Source organism: Acanthisitta chloris, unplaced genomic scaffold (assembly GCF_000695815.1).
Source record: "Acanthisitta chloris isolate BGI_N310 unplaced genomic scaffold, ASM69581v1 scaffold38025, whole genome shotgun sequence".
In the NCBI taxonomy this organism is placed as follows: domain Eukaryota; kingdom Metazoa; phylum Chordata; class Aves; order Passeriformes; family Acanthisittidae; genus Acanthisitta; species Acanthisitta chloris.
In genome coordinates, this window is record NW_008676097.1 from 12,796 (window position 1) to 37,615 (window position 24,820).

General features: G+C 43.1%; 1 protein-coding gene across 3 annotated transcripts; it reads right to left on the bottom strand.

The window, feature by feature from the left end:
- Positions 1-3,371: 3,371 nt before the first annotated feature.
- On the bottom strand, positions 3,372-24,586 carry SMAD9 (SMAD family member 9). Of its 3 annotated transcripts, none has more exons than XM_009075985.1 (6): positions 23,966-24,586; positions 17,203-17,460; positions 14,374-14,511; positions 12,406-12,627; positions 7,784-8,040; positions 3,372-3,527 (listed from the first exon to the last, which is right to left on the bottom strand). In XM_009075985.1, exons 1-6 carry the CDS (start codon positions 24,375-24,377, stop codon positions 3,384-3,386), a joined length of 1,431 nt encoding a protein of 476 aa, XP_009074233.1. In that variant the 5' UTR covers positions 24,378-24,586; the 3' UTR covers positions 3,372-3,383. The 3 variants fall into 3 exon arrangements, with proteins under 3 accessions (XP_009074233.1, XP_009074234.1, XP_009074235.1); XM_009075986.1 differs by having other exon boundaries at positions 3,373-3,527; positions 14,401-14,511; XM_009075987.1 differs by lacking the exon at positions 14,374-14,511 and having other exon boundaries at positions 3,373-3,527.
- Between the last annotated feature and the right edge of the window lie 234 nt (positions 24,587-24,820).

The window sequence follows — 24,820 nt, forward strand, 5'->3', positions numbered from 1 at the left end:
TACTAGAGAAGCCTGCAAAAGAAACTTAGTTCAAAAAGAAAGGAAAATAAATGGTTTATTAGCCTTACTTTTTATCTCTGAATCTGGGCAGGGGTCATCTTCCTATTTACTTGTTTGTCTCATACATTGTTATCACTCCTCCCATGTACTGTGAGCTCTCCCCTTCTCTTGGGAAGGAACTGTCAGCTTCCATGTGTTCACACAGCACCTCATACAGTGGGCTAAGCACCCAGAGGCCACCAAAACAGGAAATAGCTGACACAGGGATACAGCCTTCCCAAAGGCTAACAACTCTGAGGTGGCTTCAATTGCCCAGAATCAGATGCTTTGATCCAACCTTCAGCCAACAGTTAAGTTTCCTGAAATTGATCTCATCTTCATACAGACATTTTAAATAGGTCAGAAAAATCATGTTCCAGAAATGCCTCTTTACTTGCTAGTAAGGCAGTATTTAGTGACTACCCTTAATGAGATGCATGTATGGACTGAATGGAAGCCAAATCCTATTTGTATAAAGATTACTATAAAAGTAGACATACAGGAAAGGAAAAACTGCTCAGTTAAACAACACAGACACTTTCTGAGCAAGCACCATTACTCAGCTGGGAAAGCTGCCACATCTTCCTTAGGGCTCACCTCAGCTACTGTTGGATATGTCCAGTGTAGTAGTCCACAGTTGAGCTAGTGACCTCAAGTTCCCCTTATACTCAGTGGGAAGACATAAGCATGCTCAGAGCACAGGGTGTTTCACCTACTTGAAATACCTTCCTTAGGACAAAACAAAACAAATGATGCTCCAGAAAAACCAGCTACTTTTCACTCACTGGCCATCCAATTTTCCTCTGCAGCATTGGCAGAAAACTGTGTTCTGGAGCTGCCCAAGAGCAGATGCACCTCAGAACATTTCCCTTTGCTCTCTGGAAGCCAGATGACAATGCTGGGAATGTCTAAAAGCAACTCCGAGGCTTCCCTCTGTATTAGGAAGGAAGGCTGTTTCAGCCTAAAAGGTGAGGAAGAATCTAGGATAAAGGACAGAGCTAGGTCCTGGACAGGAGAGGTGATTTTCTCTGTCCCTAGCTGCTAAGCAAGCAAAGGAATGAGCAACATGAAAAGGTGTTCAACCTAGAGTAAACCTGCTACTGGTGGAGAATAGGTGCAATAAACATGCTAAAACCCATGTACCAGTACCTTGTGTTACTGATGACAGGGGGAACTGAGGAAAATGCATTTTTCCAAACTGATGTCTCGCTGCTAAACAGTAAATGGCACACCTGGAATTTCTGTGTAATATTATTATTTGATTTCATTGCTGCAGAGGCTATAAAGCTTTTTCCTATCTCACAATGACATTGCTGACGTCAAATGGTGACAGGATAGGGTACTTCACATTTACAAATTTCCTATATAACTTGCTACTACTGCTCAAACTGAAAAAAAATTATCCTTCTGTGCCCTGCAAATTCTGCAGGCAGCTGAAAATACATTCAAATGAAGTGACACTGTTCATTTACTCACTGTCTTCTGCATATGTGATATAGCTGAAGATTTCAGGCATCCTCTTCTAATTATGCAGCAAAATGTGTAGCACCAGATATTGTGTGAGAAGAAAAGAAACATTCTGTAAAACTTTCTTTTCCCTCATGATACTTCTAGTGTGTTCTATAGAGGAATGAGATAGGAGAAGTTATCACTCTGACCCTTAAAGCAAAACAGTTTCCAGTAGACTGTTATGCCTAGCAAGAAATAATCCTCTACTCTTTCAGTAAGATGATGGAGACCATCAAAATGTGGTAGCAGTTTCACCTGTCTCCTCAGAAAAGGTTAGCAGGTGGACAGCATTTTGCAAGGCTGGCTCTGTGGATGAGGGTATGGGCAATAGGTTTCCCACCTTACAGAAGGAACAGAGACAAGGTTCTGCACATAGACTCACTCTTCGCTTGTTCTTGGCTTACACTGCCTCACCATCCTCTGCAGGTGAGGCAAAAGCACTGCAGATGATGAGGTCTGTACTGTATCTAAGATGAGAAACCATCCACAGGGATGTACAGAAGCCCTCTCTGTCAGCCCCGAGCAATGCAGTCAGATCCCCAGGACTGGCCCAGCACAGGGGATGGACGTGGCTGACTCCCACCTCCTTCTCACTGCATCCTGTGAGCATGGAGCTTCCTGTTCCCAGCATGGAGACTATCCCAGAACAAATGAAAAAGTAATTATTTGCTTCTTCAATGCACACTTCATTTCCCTTTTCTGAATCACAGTTCAAGTCCCTTTTAGGCGTACCCTTGATATCAGCACAGTAGTCTAACTACAGACAGTCCTAACTTTAAAACAAACTACATCAATACTGTATAATGGATAGGATTCAGTTTACATGCCAGATACATATGCAAGTATGTATGCACTTTGCAAAAAAAGCACTTGAAGTTAATTAATGACTTTTTTAACTCATAGGCATATATTTCACTTTTTTTTTCCTTAGGAGCTTGTTGCTTGTCAGTGCAGCAGTACTGTACCCTACTGTGTTAACAATATCAGACTACTTGGATGTGTCCAGAATGCTCTGATAAGGCTCCAGTGCTGAACATGTCCAGAGGATTCTCTCCTCCTGCCAAATCCTAGGAGAGACAATTAATGACTTTTTTAACTCATAGGCATATATTTCACTTTTTTTTTCCTTAGGAGCTTGTTGCTTGTCAGTGCAGCAGTACTGTACCCTACTGTGTTAACAATATCAGACTACTTGGATGTGTCCAGAATGCTCTGATAAGGCTCCAGTGCTGAACATGTCCAGAGGATTCTCTCCTCCTGCCAAATCCTAGGAGAGACAAGACAATGTCCCATCGTGCTTTGCAGTAGGGAGACAGACTAGAATTCCAACTTAGTCCTTCAGTTCACTAGATAAAAGTCATCTCTATGCATAAATCCTGTGCACCACCTAAGGTCCTCTTTTAGACCTGAAATTAGGATGTAAAATGGATATAAATGGCATAGAGATCTGACTTTGGTTGCCTGCAGAGGGGTGAATTTCACCTACTAGGAACAGCTATAGCCAGGTTTCCCAACTCACATGAAAGTGCTGAGAATTCACACCGTTTACTGGCTTGGCTGGGGAATGAAGATGCTCACAGGAAATGTTTGACACTTTTGCAGGAATTTGGCTTATTTTGTACTAGAGAACACATACGCTATACCTGAATTTCTAAACTTATTGTACTGGCATCAGAGTAACTAGAAACCACAAAATGTAGCATGAAAAAAAAAGGAGAGTAGACTATGTATAGATATATTTACATCTACATACATCTACATATAGAAGCTTCTGTTCACTGGGAATTCTCTAAGCCACTGCCTGCAATAGCATCCATCAATTCTAGAGATGATTCTTAAGAGACTGAGGAGATGGGGTTGTGAGGTGAGCCCATCTGTGTCAGCACCTTATCCAGCCATTGCAATGGTCCATGCAGGTGGATCTCAATCCAGCAGGGTGTGCTTGTAACATCTTGGCGATGATACTCTGCTCCCCAGCCCTATAAAAGCATCAAAGCACCAAAAAGTGAGAGGTTTTATTTTTAAAAAAACAAAACATTAAATTACAACTCCAGTGTAGACAGTCTAACACAACTACAGGTAGTCCACCACTCAGGTTCCCAAGATTTGATGCTTCGCCCTAGGGATAATTTTCTCTAGAAACTTTGCTCGTTTTTAAGATCATTGTTAACACAGTTACCAGGGACTCTATACTATAAAATGAAAAATGCTCAGTCACACTTCCAGGTGCTGAGAACAACTGGCATGGAAAGACCTGTTTCCAAGCTTGGCTGCCTGCAAACAGCCCATGGGGAATGGTCCCTGCTGTTTGCACCCCAGAGATGTGCCCAGGAAAGTCTGGCAAATTGCTGTCTGGCACAGGCGAAAGGAAGACCAGGTCCTGTCATAACACTTTAATGGGAACTGGGAATGACCCTGGGTGCTGCTTCATTCATTGATAGAGATGCATCCTAGAAATCTGAGACCCTAGAAGTTCTAGGTATTTATCCGCACCTCTGGAAAATTTCACTAGTTTGTATGCACCATACTTAGCCTATGTATAGATATTTTCCATAGGTTTTCTATCCTGGAACATGTCCTCTTTTCCCACAGGAGTACTCAGCTGTCTGCTGTGGGAAGTCCTGCAGTAATTTCTCCAGCTCTTTCAGGGAAATAAGAGATATGGAGCATCCGACACAAGATGTGATGCTGGCAGGGAGAAAAGAGAACCTGAAGTCCCTATGCCTCAAGTAGGCAGCCTGATTTCACAGCAACAAGGCATCCAAGCCCAAAGTCTCACAGCTCACTACCAGAACTGAACTCTGATTTCCATAGGGCAATGTGCAAAACATGGTCCCACTACAGGCTGAAAATCTTGATTTGTGGGATGCTGATCGGACACTGAACCTTACCTATCGTTATGCCAGTCAGGCAGGTTGGTATTCTCATCATTAAAAAAGGACGTGGAGGTATGTTAAGATTGATGTCTGCCAAAAGTACGTAAATTGTAGTGCTCAACAACTCAAGACAACTGAGGCTGTAGAGGCCACTTCTTTAGAGGATCAGCTGTAAAACCAGGTTCAACACCAAAACTAGATGCCATAGTAAGTGGCCTGGATAAAATCCATTGATACATAATGAAGAAAAGGAGGAAGAAAGCAGAAGAACAAGATATGGACCCACCAAGCCCAAAGAGTAGTTCTAAACAGGCAGCATTTTTCTGACCTGCTGGGCATTTATCAGGCTAGAAAGGGCCTGTGTTTGCAAGACCTTAGATGGATGTTCTGGAAATATGTGCACAAAATGTCAGCACAGTCAGACTTCTGAGATGGTGAAGCTGCAAGTACTCAGCTGCAGTGAAGATACATCGCCAGTAGGGCAAGTGTCAGAGGAGCTGATGCACCTCTGCTGACGGGCAGGATGGAAAGTCCAGAGGAACAGGAATTGCAGGTTGCACGCAAAACCTGCCAGATTTGGGGGAGCCTGGCAGGCAGCTGGCCATCTCCCTCTGCTGGCAATGCCCAAACACTCCAGCCACGCTGTCTCTGGCTGGAGCCTCACCAAAGGAAATACCAGGAGGGCAAGGACTCCATGCCCCCTGTGCATCACTCCTGGGTCACAGGTAGCCTCCTTCATCCCCAGGGCCAAAATGAACCTAGTGCTGGAGCATTCTTAACGAGGGAATAAAAAGAGCACAGCTTGCAAAGATGCAGTGGCATTTTGCTCAGACATTGTGAAGAGCATACTGGGACTCCACAGAGAGTCCAGAAATGCACCCTCCAGCACAGAGGAGAACAGCTGAGGGGCCCTGCTGCTCATGTCAGCCTTTCCCACCTCCTGTGGGCAATAGTGCTCTCCAGCCCAGGCTTCAGCCATGTCCCAGAGTGCTGAGCTACCTCATACAGTGGAACACGGTCAAGTCTGCTGATCTTCCCCTTAGCCCCAAGACCTGGGGAAATGTGGGAAGGGTTGTGCTGGGTTCAGACCTCAGCTTGGAGAAACACTCTGTCTCTTCCCTTTGTGCTTCAGCTGGGGGGAAGAGGGGTCAAGTCATCTTGCTTTGGTTATCAGCAGTGCTCAGTGGATGGAAACTGCTCTCACTGATGATACGTCCACATTTAAGCTCCTCCTAGGTGCTCTGTGGGCACACAAAGGACATCAGAGGGGACAAGACCTTCACTTCCCTCTGTCCCATGTCCTGCCTCCATGTCCTGACAAGTTTCTCATGTCTTGGTCCCTACCCATCCCTGCCTCCTAGCTGGTAACTCAAGCATTGGTGGGGTAGGAGGCAGGGTCTCCAGCCCTTTGGCTCTGCTTGCCCTGTGTGTTGTAGATGACCAGCAGTATCTGGACACAAATCAGGGGAAAAGCCACAGCACCACCCTGCACCTGGGGACTCTCGGTGTGTGGGTCTGACAGACAACATGCCCCTCTGTGCACTGCATACCCAACACCCAGGGCCACTCCTGACCCCAGGCTGAACTCATCAAGGCTCACACTTTGGGAGAAAAATATTTTGAGAAGACTGAGTACAAGAAAGTGTATTTGCAGGCCAGAAAAAAAAGAACATAGATGAGATTTGCATAGCAATTTTGCAAAGGTCATGGGAAAGGGTTCAAAATAATTCCCTGCACTGGTCTTCTGGTGCCTGAGGCACTATAGTAGCTGCTATTGTTCCAACAAAGCAAGGTGATAATATGGCAGCAGCATTATTTAGTGCATCAACAGTACTATTTCTGCTGCCACACTGGGCATGGAGGCAGATAACACATCAAAGAGACTGCCCACGTGTTGCTGAGATAAAGAAAATATTGTGTAACTGGCTACACTGCCTTTACAAACAACATGCCCATTCTTGTCTTTCATTAAAGAAAATGCTGTTTGTTGGGTTTCTTGCTTTCTTTTTTTCCCCTAATGCTTGCATGTGAACAAGATGTCAGTTCCTTCTCAAGAACAAAGCAACAGCATGGGCATGGGCTTGGAGATTTTGGCTTAGACACTTGAGAGAAGTTACAGGGCACTCTTAATGCTCTCAGAGACCTAAGGAGATGGATCCCCAAGGGCAGCTGGAAAAAGTCAGGCTGGAAAGATGTATGGGACTCAACTCATCTGCTCTTCAGAATATAAGGTTACTAGGCTTGAGCCTCAAGCAGTTTTTTAGTATCTTAGATGTGAATTCAATCATCTTGGCTCAGTCATTTGTATAGAAACAAATCTGCAAGACAAAGAGACATACTCAAGCCATTTCTTATGGTATCTAGCAGGACCAACTGGCTTCTAATGGTGCAAGTCCTCATTTGCAGGCTGAACGTTGCTGCCAGTTCTCCCCAGCAGCACTATAGCAAGTCAGTCCAGCACATCTGCACACAGTCTTGAAATACTCACCATTCTTTGGGATTCATATGCTATGATAGGCACCTAAGTAAATTCTAAGTGCTAAAAGGAGTCAAAAGATCTCATTCTGGTGGGAAGGCCATTCAGAAGATTTGAGAAACTCCCAGAAAGACTGATAGATTTCACACAGAACAGTCAGACTGCAAATTTCAGATATGAAAGACATGGAAACAGTAATGGCTTTGGTGGTCTCCTGTCTCTTCCAAATAACAGGGGATGCTCAGATGTTCTTTTGGGTTTTCTATTCTGCTTGCAAGAAGCCCTCCTGGTCATGTGGCTAGCCAGAGTGGATGTCATCAGAAATTAAGACAGCCTTTTGCCAGGGATCAGGCAAGCTTCAGTGGAGAATGAAGGAAGACCCAGTGTTTCTTGACTGAGACCATATATACCAGGCTACAGTGCTGGTGAGATTGTAAATTAGCCTAGAGACACAAGGACAATCTTGTCAGATCTATGGCTCTACCAAACTCTATTGCAAACCAATACCAATGGGAGAGATCACAACTGCCTAAGATATGTGCTACAACATTTACATGTTGCTAAGCCCTTCTGAGTTGAACTTTTTGTGCAGTCAATGGGGGAACACCATGATGCATTCTCTGCCTATTTTCCACAGAAAGTCTATGGAATACCCAAATTTTCAAATCTAAGAAATTTTCAGGTTGACCACAAAAGCTACTGATTTTAAGTACCTAGAAGTTTATGGTAATACTGGAAAACAGGCAGTCTGAATTGCTACTTGCACATTGGGTGTCTAAATCCTCACTTGGAAAGGATTTGATGGGATCTAGTTTTGCATCAAAGCTAGCAAGGGATGGGATTTGCCTATACAGAAACACAAGAGAAAACAAAGAATACTTACTTTAACAAAGCTCATTCGAATAGTACACATCTTGGTCAGCTCATACACCACTTCGAAACCATGATTGACTGACTGGGCAAGCAGCTGGGCGAAGAGCTGGTTGTTGAAGATCTTGAGGCTGCAGCCACTGGGGATCTTGCAGACAGTGGCTGGGTGGAAACCATGCTGGTAGTTACAGTTGCGGCTTTGCACAAAAATACTGCTGTCACTGACACATTCAGCATAAACTTCCCCACCAACATAGTAAAGATGAACACCTTGTAAAAGAAAAAAATAATGTGTATTATTTCTGTGTTGTTCACAACACACTTTACCCCAATAATTCTTTACTTTATGGGTGTGGGCATACAAGCCCAGGATCATTCAGGTACCCAGTGCCTATACATTATATTTTAAAAGACAGTAAAATGTGTGTATGTACAATGTACCACCAACATTAAGAGGAAATTGTCATAAACACTATTTTGAGGTACTGATCTAGGAGAAAAAAAATCTTGGCAGGTGATGTTTTCCTTTGTTTCTCAGTGAAGGTTGGTTTGCATCTTTTACCCAACACCATAGTACTTTGTGACAAGACACACATACACATACATAAATATCAAACATGTGTCAGCCACATACAAAGCATGAATCAAAATTATCAAAGAACTGACAAATCAGCATTGCATTACACATCTAAGTGTATTTTCACTGTTGAGCACATGCACACTAACCAAGACCCACTTCACTGCACGCTATTATTTTACTACAGGATCCTACATCATGCAATTAAAGCACAGCATGGTGTGTACTTAAAATAGCTTTCCTGTATTTTGCTTTATCCACCACATCACAACCATGTATTTGCATTTACATGATATGACTTACTCATCAGATCATGTTCCAAAAAACCTTTAGCAAGAAAATGACTGATTTCCTTCTGAATTTTTCAGTGCTCAAGCGACTTACCAACATTAATTCTTAAATTTTTACCGTGCCTTGGGGAAATGAGGATGGAAGCACTACTATCTATTCAAAGACTCTTATCCCCCCAGGATATCTGCTTGCATGAAAATATACCTAAATTGGTGGGACAATTTATCTTAGCCTAATTCATCAGCCTTGAAGTTAGGGATCTTGTGTAAGCTAATTGTGTAGATGTCTTCTCTAGCTGATAGATGATGAGAGGCACTGTGACCAGATGATTTACTCCATCCGCTACAGAGTGCAGGCTCACAGCCAGCTTAAACTGTTGGAAGTCTGTGCAGGTGCTGAAAAGGCTCTCCCATTCCCTGCCCCTGCTGTTTCTTTCCACACCTGCTTTCATGCTGGCAGCAAGGGCTGAGGATTGGGCAGCCATCCAGACCAAGGAACTGAACCAGTTAATAAACTTAAAAGAAACAAAACAAAACAAAAGAAGATTTATTTTCCATGAGATCTAGTGAGATCTTCATCGGTGCAAGCGTGGCAACGGGGACCCAGACTGCTTAAATGTGAGCTTGAAGCCACACCCTGAAAGGGGCTAAATCATTCTGTGAAAATGCCCAGACAGCCACCCTTCCCATGGCTAGATTAGGGGAAATGAACCCCTCCCATGGTCAAGAGAGGTAGAAGAACTCAGTCCTTTGTTCTCATAAAAACCACTACTAAATAAAAATAAAATCTTCCTCTCTATTCCCAGGTATGGCATTCAAATGCTTACATACAAATGTACAGGTTCACAGAGTCTCAGTGGGCTGCCTGCAAAGCTAGTGATAACTGTGCTTTAATAATCCAGTTGTAATTAGTTTTAGTCTTGTCTTTCATACAAAAAAAAGACGGGTTGTATATTCCCAGTCTGTTCATCATTCTGTGGTCATAACAACAAGGGGCAGCAGCACATCCTCAAGACAAAAACAGCCTACATACAGGAGTGGGAAAGGCTCAGGGAAAAGCAGGTTGAGTGAGAAAGGAATCTGGGAAAAATATGCTCTCTCATAGTCTTCCAGGGTGACTCAGATGGGAACCTTAAAGCCTGTCTTCAAGCCATCACTTGACTTCAATGCACGCACGAGATCTCCAATGAGATGTGAGTGGCAGGGGTGCGGCTCAGAGCACACGCTGGTACTGCACTGGGAACACTGGTGAGGGGACAGCTCCATCACACCAGTCATCAGCTCTACTCTCACTGCACCAGACGCCGTGGGGTGCTGCACGCTGCCACTGCTATTACTTCTCCTAAGTCTCCTTTCTTTCCCGTGGAAATGGGTAAACGGGAAGCACTGAAAACATGAAGTAGCTTGATGGAGTCCATCGAACTTTCTGAGATAATCAGACAGAGTGAGAACAGAGGGTAGGGAGTGAAGAATAAGGACATAAATGTTCACCACATTTCAAATTTTTAGGTGTGGCTACTGATTTAGGGTGACCACACTTTGTGATGCTAAGGTGAAATTGTTAAAGGCTGAGTCTTCAAAGCATATTGAGTAACCCATTTTCTGAAAAAAAAGAAAAAGAAAAAGAATGCTTTCAAAAGCATCGCCCAAACCGTGTGCTATAACAACAAAACCACGGATGTCACTTCTGAAAGCAGATGCTACAAATTGCTTTTTCCTTGTGGACATTTTAAAAGCAATAAATACAGCAGTAATGAAATATCAGCATGCATTTCTATTCTTCTAGCATTGATTCACCAAAGAAATGAAACCTCAAGGAAACCAAGCAGCTAAATACATATTTGTAGAAAACCAAATCAAGGGTCCTTCTGTTTTAGTGGGATTTCATTGCTCCCTGCAGAAATTGGAAATTCAGCAGTCTCCAAGCATCCACATCTTTTTGACACCGATCAAAAGTCCCCATTTTGTCCTTGAAGTCTGACTGCTGAAACAGGTCCAATTGCTAGTAGATGTTGCATTGTGTTCTGGACTGTTTTTAGCTTTGATGTGGTATTTCCAGGAAACCGTTTCACGCTGATACACTAGATGACAATTCAATCACATATCCTTATCCTACTGAGCTAATCTTGTTTACTCAAGCTTTTTTTCTGCCCTGTTAACATGTGACAATCCATTTCAGTAGCTTTCATCTGTCCACCATGCCTTTGAACTACATGCTCTTGGAGCTGCTCTCTGCTCTTCTGCAGGCCTGTACTGGTGCCACTTGTACTCCACTTGTATGTGTTTTTTTTAAGATTTGCATAAACAGGGAAGAGCAGTAAAATTAAGGATCTCTGATATACTAAGCTCCTCTCTGGGCAACCTGCTCCCTTCCCTTAGGCAGATTCCTAGTGTAGGACTTTAAAGGACTTTTAAGCAATGAAGACAGACCTTCAGATTTGAATGGATGAAGACCATTAGCATTCACGTCATTTTATTACTGTTCTGTCTCTTCCTCTTCTGGGGCAGAAAGTCACAGGATGTAACATCCTCAAATGACAGCTGGGATCTTTTGTCATTCTTTCAGGGACAGACTCAGCTTTGATCTACATCCCTCTGACAGCTTTGTTTTATTTTCTAAGTTAGAATTAGATGAACAACACATTTGCACCCCTCACAACGAACCACTATGACGGACACTTGTAGTATCACACAGGCTTCACACAATGCATCTGCAACACAAGTTCTTTCCCTTCAGGATAAAAGTGCAAGAGCTAAGCACAACATCTCCTGCACCAGCCTTCAGGTTCACTGCTGTTTGCAAAAACTATCACATTTGTCTCAGAGCTTCCTCGTATTCAGTCATTCAACACTAGACTATCAAGAGCCAATTAAAATACTGCTCTAGGCCTGGGAAATGAGGTGAGGTTGACAAGATAATAGGAGTGGAACAATTAGAGTTAATTAGCCCAGTGGGAAATACGTTCCCAAGCAGCTACTGGTGAGAGGCTGGGTTGGCAAGGTAATGAGTCTAGACTGGATATACCAGAACAGGCAAAGCTTCATCTGCATGGAGAAGTGGCTGGCACAGGGCTTCTGACTCACCACCACATACAACAGTAAGTTCTGGGCGAATATGATGCCCTACACAACCCTAGTGAGCTGGATGGAGTATGTGTGGCCATGCATGTCCACGTGTGGGTCTCCTTGTACTTGTCACCAGCAGCAAATGATCTTGCATGCTGAGGGTATATGTACACCAGCAGAGGAGCATGAAGAGAAACACTGGTGGTAGAATCCATGCCTTAGCTTTACTGGCGAAAAGTTGGCAAAGCGGGGAATCAGACTGGTAGGGGGAGAAAGCTACAAAGGCAACTTTGGTAGAGCTCTTCAGCTAAGTAACTCAGCTACTAAGTGCTTCATCCATCTCTCTTTGTTATTTGGTGGGAGGAGAACGAGCCTTGAGGCACCAGCAATTATCCTTTTAGTGGCATTTCAATGGCAATATTCCCAGTTGCCAGAAGCTCTAATAAATAAAACGAAAATACATACTGCTAAATTAGAACACACAACTATAAACAACATTTTTCTCTTTGCTGGCCAAGTAAATAGCTTTTGTAAGGAGTTACTCTGTCGATTGCTATCCAGTCAGAAAAAAAATCAGCTGCTTTTCTTCTATTTCAGAAGTAATCTCAGAGCTTTGATTTCAAACAAGCACATCTATCAAATCAGCAAGGGTTGGGTCTTTTGACCTGTGAATATTCATGAGGAGAAGGGATTTCCTCTTACCTTTTCCTATGTGTCTTCTGGTGTTTTCTATAGTAGAGTTGCGGTTTACATTTGAGAGTAGACCCAGGCAGAACCTGTTTTTATTATTTGAGGGATCTGTAAATCCATCTATAAGGATACTTCGAGAGGAAGCCTGGAAAGTTTCCCCTACGCGGTTGTTGAGTTCATAGTACGCAACTGAGCACCAGTGTTGGGGTTCCTCATAACAAACAGGCCGAAAGTCTGTAGGAAATAAAGTTAATCAGCTGTTCAGGACTCAGTAATATTTTTCTAAAAAATCCTCTATTTTCTTTCCTCTCTCCCACTCTCAGCCCCCCCCCCATTGGTTCAACTAAACAGCCACTTATGCCATGCTTTGTCTCAACAGAAGCTTCTGTTGCTTCTTAATTTTGTGACTGAAGTCCCAAACATGCGAAAGGCTGGTGCATCAACTTAACTCTAAACCTCTGAGGAGTCACAGTTCTTCTTAAAAGTGATAACTCCACTGCATTAAATCAAGCACATGCTGACATTCCTTGCTGAACTGGGGCCCAAAATCTACACTGAAAATAGTAAGGGATACATCTGCTCTGCACACCAGCAGGAGCTAGGGATGACAGATGGGCTCAAAGCAAGTCAAAACTGAGCCAAGCCTTCAGCCTAATACCAAACTCTGTAGTTTAGAAGTAATAAATCACTCCCCCCTCAATTTTTTGCATGCTTTCAGACTTTCCACTTCCATGTGGGACTGTAAGCAGAAATGTCAGCAAGGTCATTTCTTTTGGATGTGCAGGATTTCTAAGTCAGAGAAAGACTCAAAAATGTAACAGAATCTCTGAGCCTCATTTGTCCTGCAGGAATTAGTAGGAAACCTTATCCTGCCTGCTCACCGCAGGCATGTGAGCCCAACTGCCCCCACAGCACCTCTGTTCATAACCTCTAATAAACTCCCAACTAAAATTCACTAGGATAGTGATCAGGGATGGTAAACTATGATAAAGAGATTAAAGTAGGTTGACAATTTATTTAAAAGTACTGGTGTCTGATAACTTGTTATTATCTGGCCATTCTGTGTACCCATCTGTAATTAGCACTATCCCCCTCATCTTCCTTCTGCTCCAGTTCTGTGCTACATACAGGCTCCTCACTGTTTCAGAAGGCTAGCAATATTGTTTTAAAGTGCATGTGCATGCACAGTGTTCAGTCCTCATTCTATAAACAACATTTCTTTAGGACTACAATATGCTGGACTGAAAGAATAATGGTGATTTTCCCTTTGCAGTAGCAGGAAGCCAAAGGAAAACCCAGCAGAGGAATGCCATTTCCCCTTGCTGCTCTAGTACCCACCACTAGTACCTGCCAGTACTAGTCTGAAGGTAGCAGAAACCATGCTGGAGAGGTCATCAAGTTGTTTTGAAGGGTGCAAGGAGGACCCCAGATCCTTCTTCTCTGACCATCCATGCCCTCTACCACTAAAGCATTCTTATAAGAGACAAAGAGATCTTTACAGAAGACCAAACTCTTTGTCACTTTGTCACTTCCTTTTCTTTTCTAGCCAGCCAGAAATGCAACATTAATACAAAGATGGAAGTAAGAAAGGTCTTAAAGTAGTTGAAACCCAGAACTGAAGGAGATAAAGAAATGAGTTCTGATATTGATAATGCTTTTGTGTGTTACATTGCCTCACCATCCTTGATTTGATATGTTTATCTATCTTTACAATGTAGATAACAGTGTTTGCTTTCATTAACAGCTTTTTAACTGTAATAGTCCATGGATGGAAATCAGGTCTAAACTCTGTAACTTTGCATATAATTCATGGAATTCTGACATCAACCTATTCTGCTGGCTAATGGATGGGCCTAGCACACAGCCTCACTGCAAAACTGCCTGAAACCTATTATTACAGGTCACTGAACCTTCCTGTCCAAATAAAAGATTTTTTTCTTAACAGTTTTTATTTAAAGAATAGTACAAATGGTTATTTACTTTCAGCTTCTCCATCGGCAGATTTACCTCCGTTGGGCAAAGACAGCACTAGTTGACTTTCAGCTATTGCATCCATTGACCGTCCATTGTGGATTCCTGGAGGTTCTCTTGCATGGTAGGGCGGGGGTGGAGTTTCCACTATATGGAAGGAAGGAAAGGAAGGAAGGAAGGGAAGGAAGGAGGGAAGGAAGGAAGGAAGGAAGGAAGGAAGGAAGGAAGGAAAAGAAAGAGACACCTAAATCAGTATTTCAGCACATGCCTCATGGCTTTTCCTGGTGAATACTTCACTTCTTCAGCATTGTTTAACTAGAGAATGGCTGGAAACAGCACAAATCCAAACTTGACCTCCCTTCAGTCTCTAGACTAAGAGCATTGCATGTTCAGGAAAGATGAGAAGGAAAAGTTGTCATGTTGGACAAGTAGCATTTGAAAGAGAGAGGGACAGTCACAACAGTGCCTCAGGCCTAGACCCATGTGCAGTCAAGCTCTCTGTTAACACCAGTTGTTACCCTAAGAAACTAATGCAGTTTGATCCCTCAGTTCCAGACTACTCTCATTAACTTAAAACTTGAGGAGGATGATTTAAGAGCAGAAGCTAACTATAATTGACCCTCTGGGAGAAAGATCTTTCTTCACAGGCTATAAAAAAAAGCCTGTGGAAAGCATTTACACTCTAAAATCAGACTCAGCAAAACTCTGTCCAGATTTGCTCTTTTTATCGCTGTCCTACAAAGGAAGGCTGTCCCTCTCCTGGTTTGCTCTGTCTCCCATCTAAGAGCAATGGATGTGATGAAAATATATGGAGAAAAAGTAGCAACTCCCAACCTGCCCAGCTCCTGATTTGTTGCATTTACAAGAGGCTTATGTGCAAATTATGTCACCATATACAAGCTTGCAGGACTAAGGGTGTCTTTAAGAAGACCAGGGTTTAGCTTGGCTCCAGGCTGAAATTCCCTCTTGTGTTTGAGATCTGTTGGTTGGCCCTCAAAACAGAGCAACTTCACCCAGAGAGGATAACTGTGGATTGTCTCATAAGACAACCATTGTATCTTCCAGGTAAGTACTGCACACGAATGTTATTCTATTAAAACATTTTTCAGGATTTAGGAATTTCATACGCTATATGTTATTTCTAACACATAGATGACATAACCCTCCTACAGAAAATTCAACAAGCTAGAATAGTAAAAGAAAATCAAGAAATAGTGGAAGAGAAAACAAGTTACAGAAAGGAATATAATGCAGTTATATGGGTACTTTTGATGTCTACACCTAAGCTAGTCACCATAACCTCTCCTTATGCCCACTAAGGAAAAGTAGGCACCTGCAGACACAGTGTATCTCAGCTACTTTAGACAGACACAAGGAGATGCAATGAATCTGGTTCTAGGAGTGCCCGATTACAAAGAGTGTATAGGCAATTGCATAAGATGTAGAAATTTGCATTGTTGACATCTATATTTGGTCATACCAATCCCACTCAAGGTTCTTGATGTAACTCCAGTTTGATTTAGATAGCCTTCCATCCCTGATAGTTACACAGGCAAATTGTTCTTATCATCATGCCATGTGCTGTGATATACTGAAGTTCAGGTTGAGCCACTTCCATTTTTAAGTAGCTTTGCAAGGTCCCAAGTTCAGTTAAATGCACGAGTCAGAGTCATTACATAGGTGGAACAGGCCTGATTTACCTGTCAGGACCAGCTCCACTGAATCCAGCTTGGTTACACAGAGGTGAAAGAAAAAATACAGGAGAAGACAAACAAGTCTTACTACTTGCTGAAATGTTTCGATGTTGCTAAATATGACTTAATCTGAAATATAGATCTGGAGAAGAAATGAATGAAGGCACATTCAATGAATGGAGAGGGAAGGAAAAACATCACATTGTATTGAGAGATCCAGCTTAAAAGGAAGTTCAAATACTACAAATACCTTGTAAAACTTAACACCTTTCTTGCACTTAAGATGAAAATAGGTATATAATTAAGGACATGAATTTAAATGCTTCATAGTTGAGACACTAAAACCTTAAGCTACAAGATTTTGACCTTAATTAATCTTCATGAAAAAGATGAATTGAAACTATTTTAGACTTAAAATGCAGAAGTCAATCTGGAGAATGTTTTGATATCAAAACTAGCTCTCAGCTGTGTCGCATTAACAGCAAAAGCATAGGTAAATTCTCAGATAATTAGAGCAGTACTAAGGAAGGAGTTCACAACACAAACAGTCTGAGTGACATAACCCTACCGATCTCAGAGCCATGAAACATGTTCCAAAGTCATAAGTGGCTTCCCCACGCATTTCACCGGGTTGTTAAACACCTTAATTTCCTGAAGTTTACACAGTCCACGGGGTCACCATACATTTAAAAATGTTTCTGCACACCCATTTCCCCATTCTATCCTGTCTCTCTTGATGGAGTTTCTAAAGGTCCCTACCCTCACCATCTTAGGTCCCTAACTTAGGTCTTGCAAGTGCTCTTTTTCATGGATTGTATTGGAAGCTCGGATGGCTGACTTGAGGCAGAAGGTAGCCTGGCACTCATGCCTCTCCTCAGCTTTTCCCTTACAGTAATCATGAAATCTCACCCAGGCACTTCTAAGAGCCAGATGACTACAATTTTTAGTCCCTTGAGCATCTGTCAGAAGGACTGGGAGACAATACTAAGAGACAGTCACAAGAAATCACATTCCAAATCCATTCTGTCCAATAGTTCAATCTGCAGCTATACCCTGAGAGTAGCATCCAGAATTATAGCCTGACCCCAGGCCCTGGCAAGAACCTCAGCTGCCCCAGTCAGGTTGTCTGAAAGCTCATTCTTACCCATGAGCTGATAGGGACTTCCTGGTCCAGAAGAGCTTTCTGGTGAGTTGGGGTAGCTGATGCTGTTAGGCGACTGGGAGAACATGTGGCTGGGTGATGATGGAAAAGGGGTGCATGGAGGATGCTGGAAAGAATCAGGATAGGTGGCATTGTGTGGCATCAGTGGCTCACTGTGCAGAGAAGTGTTTCGAAACTTGGCGAGGAGGCTGAGGTGAGGGTTAAACTCACTGTGTCTTGGAACGAGTACAGGAGGTAGGACTGAAAATAAAAACAACAGGAAAAACATGGTTAAAACTGCATTCTTGGAAGTATCTCTCTTTGTATGTTTAAAAGAGGCATATTCCAGGCTGCCCAAATATTGCTGTCTGTATACAAGCCATTGAAGGGCAACAAACCTGTTCAAAAACAAGACTAAAAACCTGATTCTTGGACCTTTTTCTCCAGATTTGAAGACAGTTACAGCAGTTCCATATGCAAAATATGGAATCCTGACTTGAACAAGGCACCATAAAATTCACAGGTATGGCATGTGCACGCAGCCCTCTTGCAGAAATGCAAGTGGCACATTTCTCCCTCTCAAAATTATCTATTCCTTCCTTCTTCAAAGACTGACCATGTCAGGAATTTGCTAAATATTATCACCAGGATGTGCCAAATTCACAGCCAAGTTTAATAACAATTGATAGTACTCTGCAATACACTGCATATTTTACTACCAGTGTGTCGCAGATGGGTAAAATGAAGCACAGACCTGAAGATGACACCAGATCTGAAATGATCTGTGGTGCTTGAAAATGCTGCCAGCCAGCCAGTGAGATCTTTAAAAGGAAATGTAAATGGCAATTCAAATACTGCAGCAATATTAATTTAGCTCTTGCAATATAGTTAGAAAAGATCTAGCATAAGGAGTCATATGTCAGTGGTTGGTATTTAAGACATGAAAAATGCAGGTAAGAAAACTGAAATCCAAATTAACCCATGTAAAAATTTGTCTAGTGGAGGATATCACCCCTCTTCACAAACTCTCTTCACTTACATCTCATACTGTCAGTGCTGTTAACTGCATTGCTCCATCGAGAAACCCAAAGTTGACCCAAATTACTTTGGATTCTGACACATGAGGAGCAAGAGCAAAACTGGAGTCAAAACACTTTAAAAAATCCAACTAGTGAGTTACCTATGAAGATGCAGTCCCTAGGCTGGAACACAAAAAGGCTTGCTAAATAGTTCTGCATATGGGAGTTCAACCTGAGGCTTTAACTGGGTCCCCTGTAGTCCTTGAGGGGAGAACAGCACCTACAATGGGCAATTCTTGTATCCCAAGTTTTCTCTCTTAGTTACAAGCCCACATAGTACCTAATTATCTTAGTTAAGGCCTTAAACACAGGCAGGGAGAATGAATCCCAAGTTGCTATTGTGCAGATCTAAAAGCCACCAGAGAAGATAAGGAAGCAATTTGAGTTATTGTGACCAGAAAGAATTGCTCCAACACTGGGGACAACTCGGCAGGCTTGAATTGATTGACTTAGTGTCCAGAGATCCACTGGCCTAAGTCCCAACAGCACATCATCTCTTGGTCTATCCTCACTAGTTTATGGAAACAAATAGCAATGTGCACTCTTGATTATAAGCTCTGACGGGAACATATGGTTTGAATGTGTTTCCAAATACTGCTGGAACCCAAAAGCTCTGTCTAGGTAAGGCAGATTCTTTTTAGGTAGGTTAGCTAACACCTTTTAATTATAGCAAGCTCTCATTTATTCAGTTTGATGAAAGAGTGAAATAATTGCTGTAAAGCAAATAAAAAATATAGATAATGCAAAATGTGCATGAAAAGAGGCCACAGGAACACTCTCCTTGGAATGCACATCAATTGCTCAGACAGCTGGGGCAGTTTAAGCAGAAGGAAGAGAAACACTGCCTGGTACCAACAGCAAGGATATAGCTTCTTGCTTAATGTAGCACAATGCTGCAGCTGGGGCAGGGTAAAACCATGCATATGCCCACCCTCTGGCACATACCATTTGGGAATTTGCCAGTCACGCATGAACTGAAGACCTGAGCCTTAAAACCATACAAAGTACTGGACTGATGGCAGGGAGTTTGCTGCAGAAGTTTCCTTCTTACCTGCCTGGAAACACAAGCACTGGGATACCAGTTAAGAGACTAGACATAGACCCTTCTCTGGCCTAATGCATTTCTAATTACCTTCTGGCCAGGACAAGGATGGTGCTCTGGAGACTACTCTCTTCCCTTCTGCCTCTGATATAATGCCCCTATCTGCAGGATGAAGATTCTGCTGCGACATTCTTAAGACCTTTGGTAGAGAAAGCTATTTCTGCTTCTTTGCTGCTTTTTTAGCTTTATACATTTCCTAGACTCTCCGGGTAGGACTCATACAGGCATTAGAACTACTCACACCTGACATGCAATGCCTAGTCCCTTGTGGATCTCTTCATAGCCAGTGGAGAGAAATAGACTTTTACTGCTATGTTCATCTGCTATATATTGGGATAAGCCCACTACCACCGCTACAGACATGGTTTTGGTGAGCTGGATCCCTCCCATCCCATGCTCTTGTGAGCAGCTCCAGGCTGTGAGCTGTTGCTGTTTCTGCAGTTTTCCTCTGCTGCTCCAAGAAACTGGTGTGATGCTTGCCAGGTCTGCTCCTGCTCAGCCAGGTCTGACCAGCAGCCTTAGAAAACAGGGAACTGGTGATCCCTTTGCACCCAGGAGAGGTGCTGAGCTAAGGACAGCTGAAGGTACCACTGCTAAGGAAGCAGCTTTCTTCAGCCCTGTGAGAACCTGACACAACTCCTCTAAATGAAAGCTGAGAATCTGGATGAGTGAACTGCGCTTGCCAAGGAAAGCCTTTGATTCGCCTTGAGTGAGTCAGCAAGAAGAATTTTCAAGCCTTGAACTCCTTCCCAGCTCTGACCAGGCCACTCAATTTCTGCACTGCTGTACAGTTTTTGCCACCTCACTCAATCTTTCCACTGACTGTTCTGTGGCTGCCTGGAGGGCTAAAGCCTCTGTGGTGGTGAGGAATCCAGAGATTTTCTTGTTTGTGGTTAAGAGTACCCCAGGGGGCCTTGTTCTCCTTGTTCTTTTGGTAACATGTCACTCTTCAGGGCTCAACCACGCTGAAGCAAGTGTGACCAGAGGCACAAAACTGAGTGATTGAGTGTATTGGGACCTGTCTGTCCTCATAATTTTCCTGCATTTTCTCCACTCAATGGGATCCTTTTATTCTACCTGTTGTTGTCCACCAAGAGCCAGAGGTGGATCCTTCCTTCTATGCATGCCCAAATGTTGATGATCTTTGTTCAACTGACAACAAATATGACCATGACCCAAGTCCTGGCACTGCCTTTCATGCACAAGGCTTTCCCCTGTTCCCTTTTTCTGCAACAGTTCTTGCTGGAAACCTGGCTGTGCCCAGAGCCAGTGACTTAAGTGCTAGCAAGCAAACTATCTGCCCCAGTTTAATTCCAGGTGCAACATCCACACTGAGATTTCTCACACATCAGTCCATCTCTGCAAAGCTTACTACTTTTGGAAACCTACTCTCTGGTGAGATACACCTATTCTCTGTGCCCACAACCATTCATGAACACCAAATGCATGGCCAACAGTGAGATCATCAGGTGGTCTTCCACCTGGGAGGCTTGAGGAAAGCAATCAGTCTGAATCAAAAATTCGTTTAGGCTCCTGCTGTCTACAGCAATGGTGCACCCTTGAATTTGCAGTATCTACACGTGAATGATCTCATGTAAAAGTAATAGTGCACATGTTTAGGCAGCTTCTATATTTTTCTGAAACTGCACCTGACAGCAAACTATTCAGACTTCTGACCAGCTCTTCGAAGTAAATAATCAATGGGGAAGCAGAGCCTAACCACCATACCTATCTCCCTTGGGCTAGGTGGCCTAACCCCTCTCTGCAGTGGGATGTTGCACAAATAGAGGAAATATTTGCTGCTTTTTTTCTAAGTGGTGCCTGCCACTCAGCAGACCTGAGAAGAAATCTGCTGGGCACACTAGTAGCAGCAATAAAAGTTATGCATAATCTGTGCAGTATTGGTCAGCAGAGACTAAAATGTGTCTGGGAAGCCTGAGGATACAACAGAGGCAATGAAAACCCTGAATCTCAGACCAGAGCTTAAAGCTGCTTGCTAGTAACAGAAGTCTAGGGATCTGCAGGGCAATCAAAGAAAGGGTGAGGCACTCCCATCTTTGACACAATTCACTTCCATCCTGGTTGATTCTATGATTCACTCATTCTGGATAAAAGTTAAAGGATCTGTTCATAGAGTGCTTGACTCAGCAAGAAAGACTGCAGTGATGGAAAGTGATCTCCAAAAGGATGGACATTTTTATGAATATGATACTGGCATGTGGATTATAAAGAAATGCAGTGCTGACTTATTCCATGGGTGGATTTTTTAGTTCCAGAGGATGAGACTCAGAGAATCTTGTATAAGTCTCAGATCACCAACAGCCAAGATGCAGAAGATTTCCTGCAGTTAAAGTGGACTGTTGTTTAAACAGACTGGCACCTAGATCAACCAGTCCCATAGACTTTTCTGTGGTGATCTCACTGCTACCACTTTCTCATGAAGCTTATTTCTTCTCTTGCCTCACCAACATCTCCATGCAGCACTGCTGTCTAACTGGAGGTGCATTACACCACTTGCACTGGTGTAAATTATCTCTCCTGCAGCTGCCCCAGCACAGCTGAGTAGGTTGTACTCTTTGCTATATCTCATCTTTAGTAGGGAGGTGTCTCACCTGTGAGCTTTGGATTCTAAGCTGTCCCTGTAAGAGGAGTCTTAAGGGTAAATATAACATCCTGAGAACAATTCTTGGGTCCTGTGGAGAACTGGCACAGCACAGCTTGCATACTCACAGATGCACTCTCTTTCACCTCCGAAAGAAGGTGGTCAAGTCCAAAGTGCTTAAAGCCCCTCCTGTGGGCTAACCCCTGCACCCTGACTACTGCTGGTCCATGAGAGTCCACATGGGTCAAAGCTATTCCTGGGATCACACTACCAATTCAGCAATACCAGACCTGCACCTTGTCCCCTTCTCATTTACTAGTAGAGATGTAGCCAGTGTGCTGCAGAGACAAATGATAGAGATGTGCTCAGAGCTGAAAACTACTGAGTTTCAGGGTCAGAACAAGCTTTGGCAGCCATTTAGCAGCTGCTGGACTACCCCAGGATCAGTGTGTTTTAGCTGGCACTGAACAGATGAGAAGATCAGAGCTGAAAACAGAACTGTGCAGTGCTGTCACCTACTGCACCGAGGAGACTCCGCAACTACATAGGAGTTACACCGGAAGAAATGAGTAGACACTAAAGACTGCAGCCTTCAAAAAGAAAGATACACAAAATGGGATATTTTATAAGCATCTTTTCTTAGATTCTTGCAGAGTTTATTTTAGCAAGGCAGGAGATCAGCTCTTCCCACTGAAAACTGTTGACAACAAGCACCACTCAGTGTAGCTGTAAAATTCTAGTTGTGACAATGTTTACAGCAGTTCGGATACAACTTCACAGTGACAGCTCTGCTGCAGTGGAAGGACTATCCAAAGAGGAAGCAGCCCCTGTTGTTTAACAAATGTTAACAAATGCCCTTATTTCATCTGCGTGAAAAGAAACATCCCACAGTTCACTTATCTGATCCTAATGTCACCTCAGAGTAAAGTTCATGCCAGAGAAAGAGTAATCACAGAATAATAAGTATACACTTACCCACCATATCCATTAGTAAATTAAATTACTGTGATTTTTGGCAGCAAGGAAGAGCTAGGTTAGACACTAGAAATCATTTTGAACTGTAAGGATAGCAAAGCAATAGATTTACTTGCCTGGGGAGGTTGTGGAGCCTTTATCACATGGGATTTTTAGAGCTCATTAGAAAAAGAGCTGTCAGGAATGCACCTGGTAATTTGTTTTGGTTTGAGAGTCTGGGCAGAGGAAAACAGGATGACTGCTCAAGATCTCTGTCAGCCCTGCTTTCTAAGATCCCTATAGAAGTCAACACTGAACACTACAATTTTTTTTACAGCTGTTTCATTGACATAAACCCCAATTAAATGACCCTGCAGTGGGGTCCTAAGTTTTTTTAGTGCTGATCAAGTCCAGCCTAAAGAGGATCATCAGCGGAAAATTTCAAATTTATGGGAACTTGGGGGGATTTATTTCACATAAACTCCTCATGTAAATCCCACTTAAGACAGACCACCAGGAATTTTAGGAAAAATCAACTGACTTGGTTTCATATCCATTGCGAAATATGCCATCTTACTGCAAATCTTATCTTTAAAGAGTGAGCTAGTGATACATGTGTCCTGTGGATTAATGAGTGGATTGTTGGTTTTCAGATGAGGAGACATAAATCTCACCAGGGTGGTAAGTCTAGGCTGGTGCCTAGATTGCATGCAAATGGACATCAGTTCACATGGGGACTATTCAGCACCCACATCCATAGCAAGGAAGCTGTTTTCAGCACCCTGGACAAGATCCATGAGCTTTCAGGGGGATGTGGACCCCACCTGGCAAGCGACTCCTTAATCCCTCCTTACTCCTGGCTGCCAGAGCTGCGATGCCACTGGGCAGGCTAAGACCCAAGATCCTTCCATCACATGGGGCCTGCCTCTTCACATTTCAGAGCACAACTCAGTAGGATGCACCAAGACCAGACCTGCCATAGCAAGAGCTAATAGAGATATGTGAATCACTTGCAGACGACATAATTACCTGGGGTTTCCACCCGACGATAATGGTAGGGGTTAATGCACACTTCTTTCTGTTTTGAGCCAAAGGGGAACTCACAACATTCCAGTGGTTTCAACTCATGGTGAGATTGTAAATCAGGCCAGCGCCACACTCTGCAGTATATGACGTGGGGAAGCCCCTTGCGGTGAGACACCTGCAGCCGCCCATCCAAGGAACGTGGGATCGTCACACATTTACTGGGCTGCCCTGGGCAGCTCAGAGCCCTTTCCAGTTCTTCCATGGCACCTTTTTTCTTCTTTAACTTCTTCACCAAGGAATCAACAGCTTTTTCTGCCCACTTTTCTTCTTCATCTCCTTGTTTCCAGCCCAGCAGCCTTTTCACTGCAGGGCTGGTGAAGGAGAACAAGGAGCTGATTGGGGTGCTGGAGTGCATAAGAAGCAGAGATTACACACGAGCGTCAACGGAAGCACAAACTGCTTTCCTGCCTTGCAAGGCCTGCACGGAGTTTCCACAGTATTGTGATAGCCACTTCCTTCAAGAAAAGGTTCTTCCACACTTATATTTTTGCAGTCTTGGGCACTGGTTACAAGTAGTCCAAGAGGGTGGGTCTCAGAACTTTCCAAATATCATGAAACTGCTGATGAAGCCTAGAATAACAACATAATACACAGTTAGGCTTCACACACTCTTTTCATTGTTCCTTCAATAAAATATTTTGAAAGAGAAATTATTCAAAATGCATAGTTAATTTTCAATGGTTTTCTGTTTGTTTTTTCTTGTTTATTTTGGGTCCAAGCCTCTCCTCCCTACTATTCTCCCCACCCCTTTTAGAGTTAGAGTACGGAAAGCATTAAGTATCCAGTCACTTCAATTTT